At 42.8% G+C, this 25,328-nt stretch overlaps 3 protein-coding genes across 17 annotated transcripts in view; 2 read left to right on the top strand and 1 right to left on the bottom strand.

Annotated features, from left to right (window-relative positions):
* LOC108619706 (uncharacterized) overlaps window positions 1-14,562 on the top strand; it is a 35,687-nt gene extending 21,125 nt beyond the window's left edge. For 3 of the 5 annotated variants that reach the window (XM_089474872.1, XM_089474870.1, XM_089474871.1), the window contains one exon: window positions 13,196-13,392. In XM_089474872.1, the coding sequence (XP_089330998.1) occupies window positions 13,196-13,199 (4 nt within the window). In that variant the 3' untranslated portion in view covers window positions 13,200-13,392. Of the gene's footprint in view, window positions 1-13,195; window positions 13,393-14,517 lie in introns of those variants that run through there. The other 2 variants (XM_089474873.1, XM_089474874.1) reach the window with 2 other exon arrangements.
* Window positions 1-25,328, top strand: part of rg (A kinase anchor protein rugose) — a 119,511-nt gene that overhangs the window by 3,804 nt on the left and 90,379 nt on the right. For 3 of the 11 annotated variants that reach the window (XM_018016376.2, XM_089474856.1, XM_089474853.1), the window contains exon 1: window positions 13,544-13,828. The exons of 1 other annotated variant lie outside the window; for it this stretch is intronic. In XM_018016376.2, coding sequence (XP_017871865.1) covers window positions 13,544-13,828 — 285 coding nt within the window. Of the gene's footprint in view, window positions 1-13,223; window positions 13,829-25,328 lie in introns of those variants that run through there. 7 more of the 11 variants (XM_089474860.1, XM_089474858.1, XM_018016383.2 and 4 more) reach the window with 4 other exon arrangements.
* On the bottom strand, window positions 3,221-6,421 carry LOC108619690 (uncharacterized). The gene is made up of 2 exons (XM_018016419.2): window positions 5,395-6,421; window positions 3,221-4,561 (listed from the first exon to the last, which is right to left on the bottom strand). The coding sequence occupies exons 1-2, from the start codon at window positions 6,070-6,072 to the stop codon at window positions 3,434-3,436; spliced, it is 1,806 nt and encodes a 601-aa protein (XP_017871908.1). The 5' UTR covers window positions 6,073-6,421; the 3' UTR covers window positions 3,221-3,433.

The raw sequence follows: 25,328 nt of genomic DNA, 5'->3' as shown, positions 1-25,328 counted from the left end.
TTAGTTAAGTCCGCGTGGCTCACATTCGCGTCTATCCCTGGCCAAAGTCCGCAAGTCCTTACTAGTCCTTGCCGTTCACCCCGCTCCTCGCTACTCTTCCCCCCTCACTCTCTCTCTCTCTCTCCTTTCTCAATGCTCGTAATCTTTTGGTCTTTTCTTCATCATCGTTTAGCTTGATGTGGTTTTGCCCCCGACTTAATCAGTTTTACTATTGTTTGTTTTTACTATATACATACCATATTCCGGCTTCTCTCTCTATGTGTGTGTGTGTGTGCGTGTGTGAAGCATTGCTGAATTGCTGCTGGCCAGCGCAGCTGCTGGTCCTCTTCTGCTTATTCTTCTTCTTCTTCTGCTATTTCTCATTCTTGCCGTTATGTTGTTGTTGTTTGATGTTGCTTTGCTGATTGGGTTCAGTGGTTGGCTTGTTGTACACTAATACAGAGACACACATACACTAACACACTTACGCACACACACACACACACACACACACACACGCATGTCACAATGGCGCGTTAAAAAGTTAGCTTCGCCTTTTTGGTGTAGAATAGCTCTTGCTGCCAATTATGTTGCATATGTGTGTGTGTGTGCGTGTGTGTATGTCTGTGTGTGCCTATGTGTGTGTTTATGATAGCTGCCATGACAGTTTAGCATTGCTATTATATGAAGAAGACCAACAGCAGCAACATAAGCAATAGCAACAACAACAGCAACAACACACACAAACACACACACACATAGTCACCCTTGCACAAGATGCTCTGGCGACTCATAACTGCTTCATCATTGCAGCCAAATATACCAGTGACTCTCAAACTGCAAACTGCAAACTGCAGTGACTCTCAAACTGCCAAAGCAGCGCCTCTGCAACTGTAACGGAGCAATTGAGCCGAATATCTGAGACTTTACATATTTATCAATTAAAACTATGACTCTCAAACTGTGCAGACGAAATTCCACGGTGACTCTCAAACTGTGAAAATGAAATGTATTTCTAGGATATTCTTCTCAAGCTGTACAAATGAAAATCATGTTTGCTCTGTGCCTCTCAAACTGTACAAGTTAAATTACATTTAAATGCGTGACTCTCAAACTGTACAAATGAAATTCCGTATGCGTGCATGGCTCTCAAACTATCAAAATAAGGTTCAAGATACAAGATATACAAGATTCCCAAACTGTAAAGAGCTGCTCTCTAATGCTGTCCAAAGTGCTGCTTAAACTGTCTAGCTTAATACGTGCCGCTCAAACTGTAGTAATCTCGAATGAGATTTTTATTTGCGTCTGCAGTTGCATAATATATTCTAGGAACAGCAGACAGATAAATTTATATATGCATATATCTATATATACCTATATATACCTATGTATATATATTATATATATTTCTGTCTAGGTAACGGAGCTTTGCTGCCAAGCGCTCGCCTAGCAACAGAGTATTACAAGATATTTACAATGGAAAAGAGCAAAATTCAAGACAGCATTCGGACTCTCACTGACTCCCCCCTCCCCTCCTCTCACTCTCTCTCTCTCTCTCTGTCTCGGTCTCGCTTATGCTTATGCTTGAGCCGCAGCTCAGACTCAGCTGCGATTGCTGCGGCATGAGTTGCACTTGCCTCAAATCAGTCAAGGGTAATATTCTTCCAGAACATTAAGCAACAACAACAACAACAACAACAACAATAACAACAAGCGAAGCAATGAACCCAAACTGAAATGAAAGCTGAATCACAATTCCCAAGTCTCTGCACCCACTCGCTACACATCTCTCTCTATCTCTCTGTCTTTCTCACTCTCTTACTGTCTCGCTCGCATCTGTTTCGCATTCAAAGCCCGAAGCGTATCGAAATTGGCATTGCCCGCCTTTGATGTATATTCATGAATTGTGCACCGACTACAAACTGCGAACTGCATGCATTCACTTTGATTCACAGAGCTGCTCTCTAGCAGCCCCTCCCTCTCCCACTCCCTCCACCCCCCCTCCCTTATCGTAGTGGACTCACAACTCATTTGTGCTGACAACTGCGAGAGTTTATAAATTCGCATTTTCCGAATGCGAATACAGCCAAATAGAGCGCCGGAAATGCTAGTTTCATAGACTTAACAGACTGGAGAGGAGGGGGAGAGCTTCAAGCAGTCTCATGAGTCTCTTAGGACAAAAGCAGCTGAAGTTACTGCGCTTTCTTCAAAAAGTAAACTACAGTGGAATACGGTTATAGCGACTCAGTTTGCATAGAGTATATCAGATTACTGGATTCAAATGAAAATTTCGGAATATGCTTTGCTTGTAAGAGTATTTCAAGTCGCTTTGCATATTGTCATTCATAACGACCCTGTTCAAATGGCCTGCCCAATGTCTATTGTATAGCTATCTCGCTCTCATCCCTAAATGCGTACGATCTCTAAGATCTAACAGAGATAACTAGAAATTCTTATAATTCTTTGGCTTATTTATAACGAAAATTTTAAGCTTTGTTTTTATTGCAATTTCTCCGTGTATCGATAACTGACCGTAATCGATAAACTAGTTTAGAGCTTAGTTTGATTGCATATGTGAACTAAACCAAAAGGTCTTAAGGGTCACTTAACTTCTGTCGCTCCTAGCTATCTCTCTCTCTCCCTCTCACACAGTGTCCATAATCTCTAGTTATATATTGTCCATAATCTATCTAGAAAGCTGCGCTTTGTCTCTCCAGCAGTGCGACAAATCCAATTCAATTTATCAAAGACTTGAGATTTGCCTTAGCAGCAGCAGGAGCAACAGCAGGAGCAGCGGCAGGAGCAGCAGGAGCAGCAGCTGACAGGCTTAGGTGAAGGCTAAACAAATTACCAGCCGAAAAAACCCCAGAAAATATACCAGGAATTCCGCCCCCATCAAAGTTATACTGCTCTCTTGCTCTCTCTCCCTCTCTCCTTCTCTCTCTCTCTCTCTCTCTCTCTCTCTCTCTCTCTCTGTTTGGCAATCAAAGCCTCAACTGATTCCGCAGGACTTGTTTGGGTTTCGTCTGGGTCTTATCATTTGGTTTATGCACTCGACATTTGCTTTAGTTTTCGATTTTGTTTTTAATGAGTTGCATGTGTGAGTGTGTGCGAGTGTGTGTATGTGTGTGTGTGTGTGTTTTGTAAAACTTGTTGAGTTAACAAGTCTGCAGTTGACAGCTAACAAGCGCCCCCGCAGCAGGAAAAGAATGAACAGAAGAGAAAAGAAAAGAAGGAAATGTCGCCACAAAGTATGCTTCAAGTTTTAATGCCAGCCTGCTGTGTGTGTGTGTGTGTGTGTGTGAGTAGGTAGCTGTATGTGTGTGTGTGTGGCCCCTTTAAGAGCTGTCACTCCAATCACAATCACATCGAACACAAAACAAGAAAAAACGCAAGCAGAACCAGAATACGTCCAAACATTTGCCACGCCCACCCACCACGGCACGCCGCCTCTCTATGGCAGGAAGTGAGCGGATAGCTTGGGCTCGCGCGCGTGCGTGACACGACCGGTCAGCGACTGGAGCGCCGCCTGCGGCATGCACTTCTTCTTGGCCAGCTCGTTCAGCTTGACGCTGATGACCATGTCGATCTCCTTCTGGCGCTGCTTCTCCATGGCGCGCGCCTTCTCGCTCTCGAGGCGCTCGTTCTCGATCTCGCGACGACGGGCGCGCTCGTGCTCCTCCATTTGGGCGGTGACGCCCTCGTGCAGATCGAGCTTGCGGCCGAGCTTCTTCTCCAGCTCGATCTTCTGCTGCTCCTCGTACTTGGCCCGGTCCACCTTCATCTCGTCCATTTCGCGCTGGCGCTGCGCATAGTAGCAGGCGCGCAGCTTATTGATGTTGGCCATCGCCTCCAGATTGCCCTGGCGCAGCTCTTCCGCCTGCCGGCGGCGCTTCTCCACCGCCTGGCGCTCCTCCAGGCGGTACTTGCGCTCGAGCCGCTCGTGCTCGGCCAGGAGGCGCATCTCCTCGCGATTGTCGTTGGCATCGAGAATCTTTTGCTGCATCACGTAGAGGGCCTCGCGCTTGCGCTCCTTGGCCAGATCGATGGCCGCCTTCTGCTGGCGCTGCTCCAGGCGCTTCGCCTCCTTCTCGATGACGTATTTGTTGGCGCGCAGCTCGTCGCGCTGCTCCTGCTCGCACAGGATGCGCCCAAAGTCCTGGTGCAGCTTGATGTAGTGGAAGAGCTCGTTGCGATAGTTCTTCTTCCGCTGGCCGGTGGCCACCGCGTGGTCCGCCTGGAAGCGTTTGTACTCCTCGTAGGCATCGCGCATCTGGCGCGACTCCTCGCGCCGGCGCTCCTCGGCCATATGGCGCAGCTGGCGATGGTCGTTGATCTGCTGGCGCACAGCATTGCCGAATGCAAGGCGCTTGTTGTGCGCCGCCAGATCCTGTTCCGCCGCCGAGCCCCATTTGGATTCGTTGAACGCCGTGTCCTTGCGCGCCTGCTCCACGTCATGCTCGGCCTGCAGGCGCTCCATCATCGCGCGCTCCTCGATCTGTGCCGTCCACATGGCGCTGCATTTGGCAGCGCCAATCGAGCGAATCGCCGACTGGACGCGCACATCGTTTTCATGGCGTGCCTGCAATGCGACAACAGCGATAAATATCGATAGGTTATAATGATGTAAAATATCGATTGCGATTTCTATTTCTATTGATTCTCAGTGTTGATCAGTGCATCTATTAATGTTATTGATATATAAAAAAAATTCATACTAGTATCGATTCTATTGATTAATAATCGATAACATATCAAAACTAATCGCATAATCCTTAACAGTTTCTATTTTGTATAAATACTATTGATTCTCATTGTTGATTAATAAATAACAAGAATTTTACAATTATCGACTCTATGATTGATAATCGATAACTGTTAAAAATGTATATTTATCGCTTGTTTCTTGTAGGAGTAAACTATTTCAATAGGTACAGATATAGTTTACTCCCCCGAGCTTCGATTTTTGTTATCGGATTTAATCGTTGATGATCGATAGCTGTTAACAATTTATATTAATCGATTATTCATTAATATGAATATATGATTTTTAACCTATATCGGTCATCGTTCATTATGTTATCAATACAAAATTTTCTAGGTGATAACACAATTGATATTTATCGACAATAGTTATCAATAGTTGGCAAAGTTATCTGCTTCTACTTAATAGATTGATCGATTACAGCTATGGAAAACTGCTATCGGTGAGACTGCTATCAACTATAGTCGATTACTGATATCGCTTGCTGTTATCGATTCTTGTTATCGATCACTAATATATATTAATGTTATCTAAAGCTATTATCGATCATTATTATATATCAGTGCTATCGATTACTACAGTCGTTCACGGTCGTATATTAGTGTTATCGATAATTGCATTCTATCGATCACTCTGCTAGCCTCACCCACCTGCAGTGACTTGTGCAACACCATCAGACGCTTCGCCTCCGCTGCCTTCTCTGCATCGTCGTCCTCGGCCTCAGCATCGATCTGTCGCTGGACCTCGAGCTCCCGTTCGCGTCGCGCCTCGTCGATCTCATGGTAGTAGCTGCGCATGCGATTCTCCTCCTCCTTGTTTTGGCGCTCCTCCTCCCTGAGCTGCTCCACCTCGGCCTGGATCTCCTCGGCGGTGGGCGGGCGCGATGATTTCAAGCGATCGACATGCTCCTTCTCCAGAGTCGCATACCCGATCGACTCCCATGGCCGGCCTTGCACATGGAAGTAGGTGGCCTCGCCGCCGAGTCCCTTGCGTTTCGTCGGCTTCGGCTGCGGAAAGAGCCGCACCGGCTTCGGCGCCACTGTGCCCGGCGGCAGCGTGCCCGGCGGCAGGCCCGGCTGCAGTCGGTGCTTGCTCGACCTCTTGCCGGCCATCAGAAAGCCCTCGCGCTGCTGCAGCAGTCCCTCGGCCAGCTGCTTCTCGCAGATGGAGACGCGCGGCTGCCGCTTGAAGGCGAACTCGCTTGGCTCCGGCTTGGGCAGCCGGATGGGCTTCTCCAGCTCTAGCCCAATCTTGCGGCCCCGCCGGTCGTAGCAGTCCGCGTGCAGCGGCCGCCCCGTTCCTGTCACGCACGGCATCATGGTCGGCATCCTGGCGAGGAAGATATCTGTTCACTGCTCCGGAATACAAAATATATAAAAAATATGGTTTATTTTGCGTTTTCTTTTTTTTGTTTTGTGTTTTTTTTTTTGAGTTTTGTGAACTGTTTTCTGTTGTTGTTGTTGTTGTTGTTCTGTTCTGCTTGAGAGAGAGTGAGTGAGTGACGGTGCCCAAGAGAGAGGTAGATAGCGACAGAGAAAGAGAAAGAGAGAGAGAGAGAGAGAGCTATGCGTGTGTGCGAATGCTCGAGTCTGAATGTTGTTTAGACTTTAGCTTGGCAGCAGGCAACTGAGCAGCTCGTTCCTGGCCTGCTTTAGAGCTCCACTTGGATGCGACTATCGAATGCCTATCGATAGGCCTACTAGATATTGCCTGTTGCCATTGGAGCGCTGCTAACTAACTATCGAATGTTGAGTTGAACGAGTTGCGTAAGGCGAATATCAATAGCGCTAACTATCGATAACACTGTGTGCTTTTATTTATCGATCAGTTTTGTGAATCGACCGCAAGAGCAAATAGCGAATTACTATCGATAACAGCCGTATCTTTTTCTGTTGCTGAATACTATCGCTTAACTATCGATTGGCATAGAAGAAATTGGCTATAGGCAGGTTAAACTAATCTTTTATATAAGGAAGTAGCAGAGGAGTGGAAATTAACTCATGTTAAAGAGACCGAAATTTGATTCTTAAGTCACATATAATATCAGATATGAGTCCATCAATAGCAATATGACCCAAATCAGCTCTCTAAGCATTCAAAGTCAACCCAATTGAGAGCTAACTAAAAGTAAAAAATTTACAAATTTATTTAGGAATTTACAGAAATTAATATTGAACCCAGAAATACAAAAATAATGGGCATTGCAAAAGAAGAAAAATAAGAAGAGTTGAGCTAACGGTACTCCAAATCGGATCAAGCTAAAGTGGGAGAGCAGAGACATTAGACCTTGAATGGGAATAGAAAGACTTCAAGGAACCGAGTTGAGGTTGTATCAACAGCTTGATGAAGCTAAACCTAATCAGTCGGGGAATCTGCAAGTTTTATTGAATATCAAAGGGCCAGGGAAGAGGAGGAAAGTCAACAGGAAGGACGACAGAGCCTATGTGAGGTCAATGCAAAATTAAAGCAAAAATTTGCCCATTGTGGCAGGAGCCGAGGCAGCAATGTTCATAAAGTTAGCTCAAAGGACAATTTCGATTGGTTCTTTATCTCTATGTCCAACTTGCTGCCCTCTCTCTGTCTCCCTCTCTCTCTTTGCGTTTCATAATGCCTAATGAACGCATATGCTGGCCCAGCAGCCAATTTATTGTTGCTTCGATTGAAATATGCTCGCAATATTGATATTTCTGCATTGTCCAACCCCCTGTGCCGTATGGGTCGTCCCATTCCCCTTCCGCCCTTCGCTTCACTTCTGCTTCAACCCCTCCCCGCCCCCATTTCGAGCGTTTAGAACTTATGAAATTCTTTGTACTTTTGCTGAGCACCAAATTGAATTGTAGCAAATGCTGTTTTTTGAATTCAACTGACGTCATTTGCCATTCGAGAGTTTGACTGGCCTCAGATTTGTTTTTGCTCTGTGATGCCAAGGCCCGCACAAACAGAAGCACATGTGTGCGTGTGTGTGTGTGTGTGTGTACACCCACGCAATGCTAGGCCTTACATGGCTGCGAGGCAGACGCTTTTTCTGCTTCGCTATCAAGTTGTTCGTGTCGTGTCTTGTTTGTGGCGCCTCAAGTGGCCAAAGACTCATTGTGTGTTGTTCTGTTTATTTGTTATTGTTATTGTTGTTGCTGCTGCTGTCTTTGTCGTTGTTGTTGTTGTTTAGCTGTCTTGTCAGTCACACATGCCAATGGCTTGAAGCAGCAGCAGCAGCTACAGACAACAAATCTATAATTCACTTGCCTCTTTGTCTACCTCTCTCTCTCTCTCTCTCTCTCTCTCTCTCTCTCTCTCTCTCTCTCTCTCTCTCTCTCCCCCACTCTCCCTCTCTCTTTGTGACTGTCAATGAGTTGATTCGAGTCGCCTAGCTGCCCGCCAACAGCCACAAAATATGAGAAACGCTTTGCCGCTCATATTACGCATACGCCACATAGTACAGCCCCTTGGTTGGCATGGGGGTGTGGTGGGCGCGGCAGCTCGGCAACGCACAAAAACTTTTGCACATTTCAATGGCAATAAAAGTGATTTAATAATGCTGCATTAAAGCCCCAAACGACAGCAGCGCCAGCAATAACAGCAACAGCAAAAAACGTCCAACAAAAAAGTAAGAAACAGAAAGAAACAGTTTGACGATCAAACCGCAGCTCAGATACCCTAGCAAAGTGAAGGCATTTCAACAATAGTTCATAAGTTTCACTCGAAGATAGACTAAGCTGGATAGGTAGCTCTCGTTTATCTATGTGGGTTAACTTTGCGCCAGTATTGCTGGTCAAAAGGTCCGAACTATGGCATTGACCAACACTGAATTCTAAAACAGTTCTTAATTGTTCATTTTAGTCTTAACTACTATGCGAATCTTAAAAAACACTTCTAGATTATTGCGCTATGCTCACTAAGAACTATTTCAGAATCAAAACGTTATCCAACACTTAATGCTACGATAGCTCCTCAGAATGATGTCACTAGCCAACACTAGGTCTTTAAATCAACCAATCAATTCACAGAATATATTTGGATATTTTAGTGTTAACCAGCACTAAATTCTCAGAGACAATTTATATCGTTACCCAACACTCAATTCTAGCATAATATATCTAAACTAAAGCGTCAATCAACAGTCAATGCTTCAATACAATTTAATTCTCCTACATGATTTCATGATTACAGTGTTAGTCAACACTTTTCCGAGAACATCTCGATATTGAAGCGTTAATCAATACTTAATTTACTCATGGAAATTTAAACGCCAGCCAACACTCAATTCATACATAACATAACTAAATTACAGCGTTAACCAGCAGTTAATAGTCAAAAGAAATTTGCAGTTTCTAGCGTTAACCAACACTCAAATTTTATATAACATTCTGGGAATACGAAACATAGATGATTTTTTGAAATCCTTGCGTTAGCCAACACTCAACTCTCAGAGAACATTTCCAGCCAATGGCATTTTCCAACACTCACTTCCTTGACTGCCACAGCCGCCGTCCTGCTCCAGCTTGTGGTTGCCTCGCTTTGTGCAGTGTATTAAGCGCACTGCAGAATCAATTTGATTTGTCGCCGGGTATGCTCTGCCCTGAGCCTAGGCGCCTGGCCACGCCCATTGCGTGTGATTAACTGCGCGTTTAATGTGCATGCCCGGCCATAAAACAAATCGCATGCAATCGTCCCCTTGTCCAACGTTCCTTTCCACAGCCTCACACCCGCACACACACACACCCGCACACACACACACCCGCACACACACACACGCAATTCTCGGATACTTCAGCTCTACAATTCTCATTCTCTTTCAGCTGCTCCCATTTCAGCTGCTGCTACAGCTGCTTTGAAATGTAAATACAGCTCATTAGATCAATGCGTAGCCATTCATTTGCAAGGATTCTAAGCACTCTAGCCTTGACCAAAGACACATGACCCCACAAGCCGTAACCCCAGCCTAGACCTTCCCCCTTCCACCCACACACACGCGCGCGTAGAGTGGAAGCGCCACCCGAGCCTATGTCCGATAAATTTTCTAGTTTTTCACACTGGACACAGCTCAAGTGTCATCGATTTTCGATAGCTCCAAGAGATAAAGAGAGAGACAGAGAGAGAGAAAGAGAGAGAGAGCGATTGTGAGAACGAGAGAAATGCTGGAGAGTTCATATCGAAAGCATCTGCTGCCCTCTGTGTTCATTAGGGTGGCTCTTTTTGGGCTGGGTTTCTTAATTATCTCTTTCGAACTCTCGTTTTCTATCGTCTATCGATAGTGCGTAAAATTGATGTGTGATATTTATAGAAGATATATATTGTATTATATTATATTTTATATATCTATACAAATATGTACAAAATTAATTAATTTGTCTTTTATATTTAAAAACTTATTATTATCGATTTTACTTTTAGTTTTGATATAAAAAAAAAATCGATATAAAACGATATTTTAGCTAATATTTTGCAAGTTGACTCAGTCGATAAATCTTATCGTTATACTTTAATAATCGATACATTAAATTAAAAAGCTATCGATATGTGTATGCCAACTGTCTGATCGTTATGTTATCGATAGGTACATGCAAATTCTTCGATAATAAGCAACATATCATTAATTGCAAATTCTGTTACAAATTTATTCAAAATATCGAATCGATATCAAAACCGATATCGATATATACTTTTTATATGAATATTTGGTCTTATTATAGCCTAGTCATGTCGGCAGTCAATCAATCAGTCAAACATGAGTTTTCCTTCAATTTTCTTGGCGTTTCTCTTGGGCGCGTGCTGTCTTTGCCCCACTGTGCGGGCGGTCAAGCTTTAATTAACTTTAGTGCTTCATTTTCTTGAAGCAGAGTCACGCCCGTTTTGGCCAGTCGCCCCTTTCTTTGTGTGTGTGTGTGTGTGTGTGTGTGTGTGTTTGGGTTTGCTTGCCGTTGGGTTTATTATTTTCACTTAATTTGTGCATCATTTAATTTTTTTTTTTTTTTTGCTCGCTCGTTTCTTATTTATTTATTATTTGTTGTTGTTGCGCCCAACAATAATTTTTGTATACATTTTTTTGTTTTTTTCTTTTTTCTTTTTTGTTTTGGGTCGTCTATGAATTTGACGTGTCTCGACTGTCCCAGAAAGTCAAATGCCGCATCATCTCAGCTCAACAGTAAAAAGAGTGAAGAAGAAGAAGAGAAAAACCTTCTTCATATCTTTATTTATTTATTTATTTTTTTTTGGCTTTTCATTTCGCTTTTCTCTCTCTTTTTTTTCTTTTCCTATTTGTTATTTATTTTTATACAAATTTGTTAGTCTGCTCCTCCTACGGAAAAAATGAAGCCACAGCCAGCTGTTGTTCTTGTTGTTGTTGTTTATGTTCAAATTAACTTGGCCCACAAAAATGTTGTAGAAAGGCACAGCCGACGAGGCCAGGCCGGGCCAGGCCAGGCCGGGCCGGGCCGAGCCACAATGACAGTGCAGGTAGCAAAAGGTATTGAGGGAGAGGCCCATCCGCCGGATAGCCTCGTCGCAGGCGCAGGAAGCCAGAGTGCGAGTGGATGCAGGGGAGTGGGGTGGGGAGTCGGTGCTCGGTTGAATTGGGGCTAAAGGTTGCCCCGTTGTCGTTTCCTGACTGAGCTCGTCCCGGACACAAAGCGACAAAGAAATGTTTCGCATGCTGCACAATGGCAAATAATTCATAACTTGGTTCAAAACTTTGATTTAGCTGCAGTTAATACACAGTCTATCTCACCAACCCAGCCCCTCCCCCTCCCACTCTCCGCCTTCCCGCTCGCTGACTCAATAAGAAGCGAGTGCGTGTGTGTGTGTGTGTGTGTTGGCAACTGTTGGCCATACGTTGGCCTGCATAAATTTTGCTGGCAGTTGGCCCTACCCTACCCCACCCTGCCCTGCCCCGCCCTGCCGACTCCTGCTCAGCCCGGAGTCCTGCTGACAGTCGCAGCCACACATTTTGCTAGCAGATAAATTACGCTTGAAGCATCAGGCGTATGGAAGCGGAAGAGCCAACAGCTCGGACCGAAGATGAGGCGGAGAGCAGAAGATGAGAAGCGAGAGACGAGCAGAGAGAGGGACGAGGGGGTCGAGACTGGGGCAACAGTGCATAAAGTACAGCATCCTAAGGTCTATAGACTGCAGACTGGACCACGCGCTGACGACTGTCAAGCGGGTCTCTCTGTATGCATATTTTTCTTTAACTGTAAACGCAGAAAGCATACACACCAGCACACACACACACACACACATACACATACAGCAGCCTGCCAGGCGACACAAGTGACAAAGTGATTTTGGCCACAATTGAAGAGTTTTATGGGCTGCATTTGAATGCCAAAAAGCACAATAATTAAAACTATCGATAATAAACTAGAATATTGTCGATATTTATCAGCCAATATTTTTTCAATCACTATCCTGTAGTAATTTCTTAATTTTAAATTAAAAATTAGATGGTAAAGCATGATAGCTAAAATTATCGATAGTTAATATGAATGTTATCGATATTTAACTGTTTAGCAGAGCGACAGCACTTTTTTTTATCATTTTTATCTTCTTTATCTGGCTAAGATTTCTTAAGATTTGCAACATGAGGTTTACCACAATATTAAATATTTATTTTTTATTTTTTTTACAAATATTTTGTATAGCCGGCTCCAGGTTTTAATATGCCTGTAAGGCCAAGGAATAACCGTAAAAGAATATTCCGAAAATTTACCAAATTTGTAGGCTTATCTCGTATTATCCTCACAGAGTCTGAAGCATCAACTTTTGTCGCCTGCTGAGCTGCCAAAAGATGTCAGTTTACATTTGCTCTACTCTCCACTTCCTCGTATCTCTCTCCCTCTCTCTCTCTCTCTCTCGCCCTCTCTCGCCCTCTCTCTCCCTCTCTCTTTCTTTCTGTCTGTCTTTTGGCTGCCTTTGAACATATCTGCGCTCAGTTCTTGGCAATAAATTTTTAACAAACATTTAACTTGCATTTTATTAGTCCCCAGTCAGCGGAGCAGAAGAGTTACTAGCTGTCGGACAGAGCGAGAGAGAAAGAGAGAGAGAGAGAGAGGGCCGCTATTGCCGTCTCTATCTGCTCGGTCTGTCTCGCTGTCTGTCTGCCCGTCTTTCGGTTTCCCTTTGGTACGAAGTCATCATAATGACAATTTCTTGACTGTTTTCTCTGTTTTTTTTTTTTTTTTTTTGGGTCGCATTAGCCGTGTTCCACTTTCGTCTTGGTTTCATTTCACTCTGTTTCGCTGAAGCTGGAACGGGAACGGGAACTGGAACTGGTGCAGTTGCCCAGTGGCCGTCGATTCGGCCAGACAGTTGTAGATTTTTCTTTACTCTCGGTTTGATTTGAGTTCTTGATTCGTTCCGTTGGCAAATTCTAATGAGGAATTATTGAAAAATGAAAATCGAAATCAAATCAAATAAAATGTACTAAAAAACAAATTCCCAAACACGCATTTTCAGTTAAACAAATGTGTGAGCAGCAATCAATCAAAAACTTGTAAAGACCAACAACAATAAAAACAAAACAAAAATACAACAAAGTATACCACAAACAAACCGAAAAAAATACCGCAAAACTAGTGTAATATAAAAATACCAACAATGAGAAAAAGCTAATAAAAAAGAACGAAAAATAATACGAATAAAAAAAAAAGAAATCAGCAAAGCAACAGTAAAAAACAACAACCAATAATCGATAACAGTTAATCGCAACTTGTGAACGGCTAGTCGATAACTTATCGATAGCAATCGGCATAGACAGACAGACCCACACACGTACACACGTACACACACAGACGCAGACCAGAGATGGACTCGCTGGAGCGTCTAATGCGCGCCGCCCCACTGCCCCGCATGCTGACCAGCGGGGTGGTGGCAACGGCCGCCGCTGCCGCTGCCAGCGCCGCTGCTGGCGTCAAGGGCGTCGTCGGCATCGCCGGCCAGCAGCAGCAGCAGCAGCGCGCCCTGGTCCATGCCTCGCTGGCCGCAGCCACAGTGGGACGCAAGGGACGCCATCTGACCGGGACATTTTGCCTGACCGGCGATACCATGGAGGGCATCATACAGTGTTTGGTATTTCTCAAAGCATTCTCGGTAAGTGGAAAGCAGAGAAGCAGCGAGGGAGTGAAAGAAAGAAGGAAAAAAAAGAGATAGAGAGAGATAGGGAGACAGAGAGACAGAAAGAGAAAGAGAGAGAGAGAGATGGTGTGAGTCTGGGCTTCAATCTTAATCTGTGTCTCATATTTCGTCCTGCAGAAAATTCAATTTAGTTTTTGGTTTGCGCTTGACTAAGTTTTTTTTACTACCCTCACACGCACACACACATATCACATCACAGCCGCAGCCCCTGCAACCCCATTCCACCTTAACGAGCCATCAAAATGTGCAATAGGCTGTAAATAGGCAAATACATTTCACACACACAGAGCGAGAGAGAGAGAGAGAGAGAGAGAGCGAGTGTGTCTGTCCGTGTGTGTGTGTTTGTGTGTGTGTGGAGCTGATTTTGGGATTTTGGCTTGTGAGCTCACTTTGATATGAATTTTATAACTACATTTACGGTGACAGCATAAGCGAGAAAGGTAGCAGATAGAGAGCGAGGGAGAGAGAGAGTGAGTGGGGGAGAGGGCGGTGACGGGCAGTCCTTGTTCCCATTATGAATCGCCCGTATTATACTGACCAGACCATGTGCCATAAGCCGATATTCATATAATATAATTTAACTTGTCTGCATATTTTCTAACACATTTTCTTCTCTCTTTTCGCTCTTTTCGGTATCTTTGCAGGTGAGTTGAGTCCAGTGACGCCCACTTAATGCACGCCCCTTACAGCAACACCTGCTGCTGGCTTTTTGTGAGTACAGCATTCAAGTTAATTAAAAGCAAATGCTTAACTTGGCCAAAGTACACACACAAACACACACACACACACACATACAGCAGAGATTTGGCCACAGAATTTCAATTCGAGATTTTTGCTTGATGCAAGTGTGTTTGAGTCTGTGTGTGTGTGTGTGTGTGTGTGTGTGTGTGTGTGTGTGTGTGTGTGTGTGTGTGTGTGTGTGTGTGTGTGTGTGTGAGTGTCAGCTCTGCACTGTTGACATTATGCAAATTCTCTGGAATGTTTCCAACATAATTGGCTTTGTCCTGTAAACAGGACTTGAAAATTAAAGCCAGAGAACAGATACGAAAAGCTTAAACCTAAAAATATAAAACAAATACCATAAATAATAATATAAATAAGAAAAAAAAAAATCGAAATGCAAATTTAATAAAAATCTGATAACAATAATTTGCTTTAAAAACAATTTTAAGTTATAATACAAATTATAAAAATAGCTATAAAATATAAATAACAAATAAATAAATGAGAGTTGCAAAAGTATAAATGCATAAAGTATAAAATTATTAATAAAAAAAATAATATTTAGATACTATAAGTGAAATTTGCATAAAAAAATTTAAAAATACTTAAAAATATTTACGTAATTATACAATATCATAAAAATATAATATGATTACAAAATAAATTAATTACGTAATCATAGTTTGCCAATATTTAACTGTTTATAGTTCCATTGTTTACGCTCCATTTGCGAAAGCAAACGAAAAATATCATGCTCACTCGCTCTCGCTCTTACCCTGAGCAACACACTTCGGTTCTTTTCGTTTTTATTTTCTGTTGAGCGCCTTAAGTTGATCTATTCGTGTGACGCTCATTGGTCATTGGTCAGAAAGGGATAGTACGATTAACGTTCGCAAACTGAGACTCTGTAGATGAGCAAGAGTCAAATAGTCAATGCGAATGCTCTCGCAGTTACACACACATGCAGCCGTACTCAATTCACGTACGCATACATACAAATCATACACAAAAATCTTTCTGCTGCACTCCAAGCGAACCAACCAGAGCGCAGTAAAACAACGAAAACAAAAAACGATTGCTAGCCGATCGCAAACGAGCTTGTTGAAGAGCCGATGCAATTGGCTGCTCTCTGAGCACTGTTAAATACACCGCGAATATCACTCAAGCGTGCTCTCCGAGCTTTCTCGCAGAGTGTGAGTGAAAGAGAAGGCATTGGTTAACAGTCATTTGCGAGCTATGATAAAAATATGTAAAGAAATAGAGAAATCCTCATTATGAATACTCATTTTAAATTGCTGTCTTCAGCTGTAGCAGAGTTTCATTACAAATACATATCAGGCTGAACTCTTTATAGTTAAATAATTCGAGTAAAATGATTACCGCGAAAGTTTACTCAACAAAAAGTCTGGTTGCTATACACACATACATACATATGCATGTACATACATGTTTAATTGAATCGATAGCATTATCTGTCAGGATTTCTCTCTTCTCTTTTTATTTTTTTATTTTTTATTTATATAAATGTATCAATATCAATTGAATCGGGTTGCTTTGATATGGAGCAGGAGTAGCAGCAACAGGAGCAGGAGCAGCAGCAGGAGTTGGAGCTGGAGAGTCAGTTTAATCGTCGCATGTTTATAACTCAATTTCCTTGGCAACGCGTTGCTGTTGCCGGTTGGTTGGCGAAATTTGATTGATTTATCTGGCCTCTCGTCTTTTTCATGGGTCTTCTTAATTAAGTTTGACTTCGTTTCACTTCTCTACCGACTGTTTTAATATTTATTTGCATTCGCTTTTCAGTCTGCTGACAACTTCATTTCCTTTTGCCTTTGGTATTTATTCCTTGAACTTAATTGCAAGCATTTCACTTGCCCACTATCTCACTCCACCTCTCTCCCTCCCTCTCTCCCTCTCCTCTGTTGCTGACTCCATCTGCTCTTTTATTCTCTTTGGCTCCCTCGCTACTCGTTGCAGCTGCAGCAACCTGCTCTTGCAACTGTTTAAATATTTATATACAGCCAATTCTCGGCCTCTTATGATGCGCTGTGGTATTTAAATCGCGCATTTTACATTTGCATCCACTCGTTACTCTTGGGCTTTTCTTTCTCGTCACTTGTTGCTCCTTTAGCGTAGTTCTATTGGCGCATGAGACAAGTGGGTAATGAGTAATGACTAATGAGACTATCTCGCGGTTGTTAATAGCTAGCATATATCTGGTGATAGTTCGTTATTCTCTCTTCACATTAACAATGCTTCGCATTTGATACTCACCCTATTTGATACTCACTCTACTCCTTACTCTCTCTACTCAGTACTCACTCTACTCGTTACTCCCTCTACTCGTTACTTACCGCTACTTGTTACTTTCTCTACTTATGACTCCTGTTACTCGTTACTCACTTTATTTGTTCCTCCCTCTACTCGTTACTCAGTCTACTCGTTACTCCCTATACTCGTTACTCTTCACTACTCGCTACTCTTCGCTGCTCGTTACTCCCACTACTCGCTATTCGCCACTTGCTCTTATCTTTGATTGTTTTGCTTTTCTTTATGTGTTTGTTAAACTGTACTTAGCACTCAATGGCTGTTGTCTGTGCATTACTGTCCCAGGCGGCTTCTGTCAGGATTTTAACATTTCATTTTGTGCATTTTACGGCACACACGCACGCACACATTCGCACACACACACGCACACACATATTTATTTGTATATTAAGCGCTGGGAGCAATTGCAGCGCCATTAAAACTGACACATTGCAATTTCATTTCACTGGGGCTATCAAATAATTCCGCCAAGACTCAAAAAATTCGCACACACATCCACACAGAGATATCGAGTTACACGCTCACACGCACAGTAAGATAGAAGAGGGAGAGAGAGAGATATATATATAGAGAGAGAGAGGGGGACATTCATATAAATAAAAACCACAGTGAGGACGTTTTACGCATCGTTAATTTTTCCCCGTAGACGCATCTCGGCGCTCAGCGACAATTCTGTGCCTCTGCCACGCCCCGACCGCCCCCGCTATGCCCAGCCAGTGCCTGTCACTATCTGTTCCATCGTCTCCACTCGCATTTGCTCTGTCGCTCGCGCTGCCCCTCTGTCTCTTGCTCTGTCGCTCATTCAGTTTGTCACTCTTTCACTCAATCAGCCATTGGCGCTGTCTGCCATTATAATGATGTCTGCCTGTTAGGCCTTTACATTTTACTTTGACATCAACACCAACAGCGCAAGCAACCACCGCAGCAGCGGCTGCTGCTGTGATTTACTTACTGTCGCACCACCCACCACCCAACCACCTCGCTCCCTCTCTCTCCCTCTCGTTCTCTTTGTGGCTCTGCCTATCTCGCTGGGTGTAAATTTAAATGTTGCACAAATATGAAAAGCAATTTACATAATATCCTGCCAAGTGTAAAATGATTGTCAATGCTGTCTGCCCGCTGTAGGGCCTGTGTAGCTGCCCCACCCATGCGCCGCCTGCTCGTCGCCACAGCAGGCCAAGCCAACCACAGAGCCACAAGGCTCCGACGTTGGCTCTGGGGAGTCGGTAAACTTGAATCGTTGGCCATAGTCCATATATAGCAGATAAAGTAGAGCCTACAAATTGAGTCGATGACTGACTATATATCGATGCTTATCGATAACTGGTAATGACAGTGTTTAGCTAACGATTACTAACTTTATTGATTGATAGCTTGAAACTATTGTTCTAGAGCGTCGCCGGGATACTCATATATCGATTATCGCAGCTTGCTAGAGCCATATCGATAGCTCACTCTAATCAAAGATCAATTTATAACATTTATTTTGGGCTTTATTCTCTTTGATCGATATTGTATTAGGTATTATTAATGGCTTCAAATGTACTATCGATAGTGGGCTTCATTTATCGATATATTAGCATCACACCTATTTTTTATAAGCTAACTGTCCGATGTTACTTTCATACCTGCATTATCGATAGTAATCTGTTATCGATAACAGTTTTGTGGTTGCTCTTGGGAGCGGAATAAACTTATTAAAACTTGCAGCTCTATCTGCGTCGCCGTAAAGTGTAATCGAGTTTTTTACTGTAATTGATATCGATAAATATGACATCGCGTCACACGCTGCTCTGCGATTTTTCATCATTGGGATTAAGTAGATTGTGTGACACTTCAGCTGGGCCATGTACCCAATGCCGACTCACGCCCGACTCACGTCCGACTCACGCCTCCTCTCCACTCAGTGTTTTTCTTAATTTATCTGCGCCCTTGGTTCGGCGGGCTCTTCGTTTGGTGCAGCGTCCCTAGAAGGGAGGGGAGGGGGGTAGTGGCACGGGAGGGGTTCCTGCATCCGTCAACATTTTGGAATTGATGATGTCTGCGCATATTATGAGGTTCAATATCCTGGATAATGACGACAAATTGCGCAATATTTGCACCAAGTCGCAGCCACCAGATACCAATACAAAGGAGAGAGGGGGAGAGCGAGAGAGTGATAGGGAGAGGGAGCGAAGCAGGGAGTTGAATGTAGAGACATTGTTGACTGCTGCTGAGTGCTGCTACTCCTGCTCCTGCTCCTGCTGCTGCTCCTGCTGCTACTCCTGCTCCTGCTCCTGTTGCTGCTCCTGCTCCTGCTGCTGCCGTGTGTCCTTGTAAGTGCCATCTACGTCTACGGCTACGGTCAAACATGATTGATGAACGCTAATTAATGTGGCTGCCCAGGCAGTGACTCCAGCCCCCCTCCCCTGCCCCCGTGCCGTCCATTACCTACTTACCTCAGTGTGCGTCCCTCTTCGATTTGCGCAGAAAATTGTGTAATTAATTTGCAGCTCAAGTGTCTCCAATACATAATTATGACGCTGCAGAGCTGTGGACTGACTGTATAAAGCAAAGCCTCTGTCTCCCTTCCCCATGTCTCTACCCGTTTCTCGCCTTTGCGATGCTACGCGGTTTATTCCCTAACAACGGGAGAACAAACATTTGCTCTGATTTAAATAGGGCTCATTAAAGCAGTTGCGCTCGCATATCCCGTTGCTGCCCAAACGGGCAACGTTGATTGGTTACCTCTGCGATTTGTGGCAGGTGTGCGATTGACAATTGATTGAGTGAAACTACAACTCAGCCAAGTAGCTAATCTCTCAGGCAGCACTTAGAAATTCGCTTGACTCATTTCCACTTCTAGTTTTCTACTTTTGACTAGCTTTGCTTACATCAGTTTGGCAGTTAACTTTCAGCTGAACTGATATCTGTCAATTAGTCAGTCATGCTGTCAATCAATGAGTGTGCAAGCGCTTCAAAATGTTATGGGATGCCCAATCCACTTTGTATCACATTTATTTGAGTCTAAAAGTGGGTCAATCACATACATAGATCTAAATATATTTAAAGTAGTAAATCAGTAATTAGTCAGTAAATCAGTCAATCTCAAAGTAGGTCAATCACTCATTCATGCAATATACTTAAATCAGTTAATTAATCAACAGGCAGTATATGAATCAGTCGATATTGTATGCATCAATCAGTCATGCAGTCAAGCATGCATTCATCATAATCATAATCAAACCAGAACATTATTCAATCAGTCGTTGAGTTATTTAGTCAACCAGTTATTCAGTTAATCACACTTATATTTCAAAACAGTTCGTTTGTATTACGGTCAATCACTCAATCGGTCATTCACTCGATCAATCATTCAGTTAATCATGCATACGTCCATAATTAAATCAGTCAATCAGTTAGTCATTCACTCAATCAAACATTTAGGCAATCAAGCATTTAGTCAATCATGTATACATCTATAATCAAACCCAAAAATTAGTCAATCAATCGTTCAGTCATTTGCTGTCAATCATCTGTTGTTAATCGTCAATCCACAATCAGTAAATTAATCAATCACTCAATAGGTCATTCACACAATCAATCATACAGTCAATTAGTCAATCTGCGTACATCTACAATTAAACTAGAAAGTTACTCAATCAGTCAGTCAGAAAGTTACTCAATCAGTCATTCAACTAAATATGCATCCATCCACAATCAGTCAATTGGTCTATCAGTCTTTCAGTCAATCAGTCATTCACTAAATTAGTCATTCAGTCAATCAGTCGCTCTGTCAGTTAAGTCAATCAGTTACACGTGCAAACATCTTAAATTCAAACAGTCAATCAATGATTCACTCGTTGACTCATTGAGCTATTCACTTAATCAATCATTCAGTCAATCATTCATAAATTTGTAATCAAAATTCGGAAGCTATCATTCACTTATCGACATCAAAATGAAATTCGGATTGTCGCTCCTACCTAACCGCAATCAGTTGACTGAAATTTGTCACACTGTGCAGCTGCTACCGCATGTGTGTGTGAGTGAGTGTGTGTGAGTGAGTGTGTGTGTGTGTGTATGCCTCAGCATAACAAACATGCGCAAACACGCAGCTGCACTTGAGATGCAGGCACGCCTCAACGCATTTCATGGGGTTTTCATTTGTTCGTGCGTGTGTGTGTGTGTGTGTGTGTGGCACACTTTAAGCAATAAGTTGGCCAACAGCATTTGGCATCTGCAGCTGCATCAATTGCACAGCTTTAGCTGCTGCTCAGCTTCAACTGCAACTGCACAAAGCTAGGGAGATCTGAGAAACTCTTATAGACAAACAGGAAAAAAAGAATGGAAAAATAGAGAAAACTTTAAAAATACATACACATGCAAAATTGACTTAAATTGAGACGCACTGAGATAAGGAAAGATAAATAAAATGTCGGAAGGAAAATCGATGCTCGTTTGAGAAAACTTTTCTTGGCTTCATCGAACCAAAAATATTCATACGCACATATATAAATAAAATATCCATATCTGCGTATATAAATAGATAACTGTAAATAGCATAAAAGCTTACACATGCAAAGAAAACTGAAAGCAAATGCAGTTGTTGTTGTTGTAGCTGCTGTAGTAGTAGTAGTAGTTGTTGTTGTTGTTGTTCTTCGCATAAACAGTTCAGCCGGACATGTTGACAAAGGAGTTGGCTTGCTCTTTGAGGATTAGCTTATTGCCCGGCCATGGGACAGTCGACTGAACACACAATCGACTTGCCCTCCGGCTGTGTGCCTAGCTGTATGTGTGTGTGTGTGTGCTTGTTGTTTTTTTCTCTCTATTGCTGTCACTTTGCGGGCGAGCTGAGCATTCAGTCTGAATGCCGACAGAGGAGGCATTCTTGCAGTCGAGTTGCCTGCATTTGCATTCATTTTAGATGTGCAAAGCCGGAGGCGTGACTGTACTTTTAACTGGCAACTCGATGTCCTAGTCAAGCTGTTCCACTCTCAGTCTGTCTCTCTCTCTCAATCTCTCTCTCTCTCTCTCTCTCAATCGCACAGCTAAGTTAATTAGAATTCCAGTCGCAAAACTTTCAAGAATTTCCTTTGTACTCGAATCTCTTATTATTTATTTTCATCATCTCAATTTTTTCTTATCGTTCAATTTGCTGCCAATAAATCGTATTTTATCTCTAAGTTTTATCGATAATTTTTGTTTTGTTCTCAATTTCAACGGAATGTGGAATGAGTGGAACTGAAATGCGAAATCAATTTAATTGAAATTCTTTAGTTTTCTTTTTTGTATTTCGTATGAGAAATTAAATTCCAAAAAATAATTGATTTGATAAATGTGTTTCAATTCCATTTCGTCTCAAATTGCAAATTTAATCTGTTGTTATTTGTATCTATAAATATCTTTAAAATAATTTAATAAATTATCTGTTCCATTCCATTCCATTTCACTAAAGGTCATTTAGTTTCCATTACCAATTGCAGCAGTCTGCAATTCCATTCCTGTTCCATTCCATTCTACGGCTTCTATATATTAAAACGTTATATCTATTTTAAGAGTGCTCTGTTCCATTCCATTTCACATTCTAGCTGGTTCGATTCCAAAAGTTCCCCACATAATTTCTCAATATGCTGCTCTCTATGGCTCAATGCTTTGTTCCATTCCATGCTGTTTCATTCCATTCCGTTTGCATTAAGTTTGTGCTTCTAATTATTGCCCATTCAATCTTAATTTCACGAAGAATAGCTTTGATTATAATTGAATGTCTCAATTTCATTTTGTTCCAGCTCAAATTGCTCCACTTTTTGTTCTGCTCTAGCACACGGTGTTTGCATTTGCCTGAACATATTTGAGCTTATGGCACAGATGTTTCGTTACATGTAATTCTAATTCCATTTCGTTCCACTCTGTCTACCTCTGCGCGCGCTCAACTATCGATCTTAAAATGTTTGTTAATCGCATTAGCTAGACGATATATTCAACATTTTGGCACTTGAAATTCATTGCCTGTGCTGTCTGTGAGGGAGAGGGGAGGGAGAGAGGTTGAGTGAGGGCGAAGTGAGCTCCTCTAAAGGCAAAACATTTTCGCGCTCTTGTTTGTTGTTGTTGCTGTTGTTGTTGTTGTTGTTGTTGTTGGCATAGTTTCGTATGCCGCACACGGTCGTCCAGGAACCTGACAATTTCGCTGCCATCTAGTTAGGCAACTGTCTAGGCCTCTATAGGCGCCTGTATCTGTCTGTCTATGTGTGTATGTGTGTGTGTGTGTATGCTCATGTGTGTCGCCTTTCAGTTTGCAGCATCATCTATCTAAATGGATATCGCGCTTTCCAAGAGACAACAAACGACAACTGCAACAACAACAACAACAGTAACAACAACAACAACGCGCGTTATCTTGAGCACATGCTCACGTTTGGCGTCTATCCGTCCGTCCGCCCGTTTGCTCGCTCTGTTTTGCTCACGTCTGTCCCTATCTGTCCGTCTGCTGTATTGTTGCACGTACGTGTCGTAGACTTTTTGTTCAGCCTCGGCTAAAACTTCACTAAAAAATGAGCCTGGCATGGCGTTGAGCATTTAAACTAGCTACAAAACATCAGCTATGAATCGCAACACTCTAATACAACAGCCACGCCTCCCCGCCCCACTCCCCGCCCCACTCCCCGCCCAAGCCAGCCATCGCAGCCTAAAACAGCTCCTGCAGCCCCTAGCCAGGCCGCAGTCAAGGTGGAAAAGCGGCGTTGCGCTACGTGCAATGCATGCACAAGTGCCCAGAGAGAGAGAGAGAGAGAGAGAGAGAGCTATGTGTGTGTGTGTGTGTGTTGCTGTGTGTCTGGTTGCCAAGACAAAATGCGGCTAATGTTTTTTTCTTTGGCTTAGATTTACAATACAACGTGAAATGTTGTTGCTGTCAGGGCAACGCTTTCTGCTGCCTTTACCAATATATACATATATATATATATATATATGGATGTGTGTGTGTGTGTGCGTGTGTGTGTCGTCTCATGCTTTTATGATATTCGCTCATATGTACAAGTATTTGATAGCGTCTGTAGTTGAGCACTTGCCTCGCCAGACCGATAAAAAAAAAAAGAAAAAATGGCCCGCGCTGAAAAGTATGCTACGCTTTTTTTTCTTTGCCTCACCAAATTTCCATTGAGCGCATATTACGTATACGTAGCGGAGACGGAGCTTGCGGCTGCAGCGACTGCTGAGTGGTTGAGTGCTCAGCTATTGCCAAGCATTTTCGTTCTGTTGCCACGCCCATGCCCACACGCCCACGCCCACACGGCTCGCTAATTGTTTGCCATTTGTTTCGGGGCCTTCGCTTGAAGTCTCAATTGAATTTTTGGCAAGTTTCTTAAATGGTTGACAAAAGTTTTTGGCCAGCCAGGCAACTAGCTAGGCGCCCGCAGGACATTTTCCTGCCTTTCGCAGTGTTATCTCTCGTTGGGCTTATCTCGAGCTGCTTGCCCCTCTGCCTGAAATTCAACTATTGCTTTTAGCCCTGGACGGCTTTTCGTCTCAATTAGCCATGATTAGCTCATGGCTGAAGTAGTGGCTGGTCTTCAAGATTTCTCTGGAAATATTTGAGGCAACTTTTGCTCAGCTCTGCCTGTGACTTGAGAAATTAAGGAGATATATCGGGAATTATGAAATATGAATCATTTTTATTAAATGTCGAGTCCGACTGGACATATTCAAAGTAAGTTGTTATCGATAACAGAAGCAGTGCTATCGATAGCACTTTAAACTCGTCTGCTTCTTCTATATTTAGTAAGTCCAGTGCCTTCCCTCACTTCCTTCACCTTCGCTTTGTTGATTTGATTAGACTTTTCCCTGACTAAGCAATATGCAAACATTTTCCAACACTTTTTGCTCCACATTTACTTCGTTTACTCGGTTTACTTGTATTTCTTAGACACTTCATTCTATGCATGTGCTAACTAGCCTGTCAATTACATAAGTTATTCAGATTTCTGTCACTTTCATGTTCATTTCTTTTTCTTCTATCTCTATCTCTTTCTTTTTATTTTATTTTTTTATGTAAGTTTTGCTAGTTGGCTTCATTTGTTGGCTTTGCAGTTTGTCTTGCAGTCAGGTAATAACAAGCTGAAGTAGTAGAAACAGTGTGAAGAAGAAGATGATGATGAAGAAGAAGAAGAGAGCGTACCACAATAATAATAATTGTGGTTAAACAAGTTTGGCTAAAAAGTTGGTTAACTTTTCAAAGCCATTTTCTCTAATTTTTCTTTGCGTTGCCTTTTAGCTGTTGTTGCTGTTGTTGTTGTTGTTGTTGTTGTTGTTGTTATCATTGGCAAATGACATTTATGCTTGTCGTTATGTTTGCCATTCACATTGTTGCTGTTGTTGCTTAAGAAAACTATAAATGAAGCAAGCAGCGACAGAACAAGTCAACAAAAGC

This window comes from Drosophila arizonae, chromosome X (genome assembly GCF_054131065.1).
Source record: "Drosophila arizonae isolate 15081-1271.41 chromosome X, UAZ_ARI_1.0, whole genome shotgun sequence".
NCBI lineage: Eukaryota > Metazoa > Arthropoda > Insecta > Diptera > Drosophilidae > Drosophila > Drosophila arizonae.
Note: the sequence above shows the minus strand (reverse complement) of the source record. Positions and strands in the feature narration are given on the sequence as shown.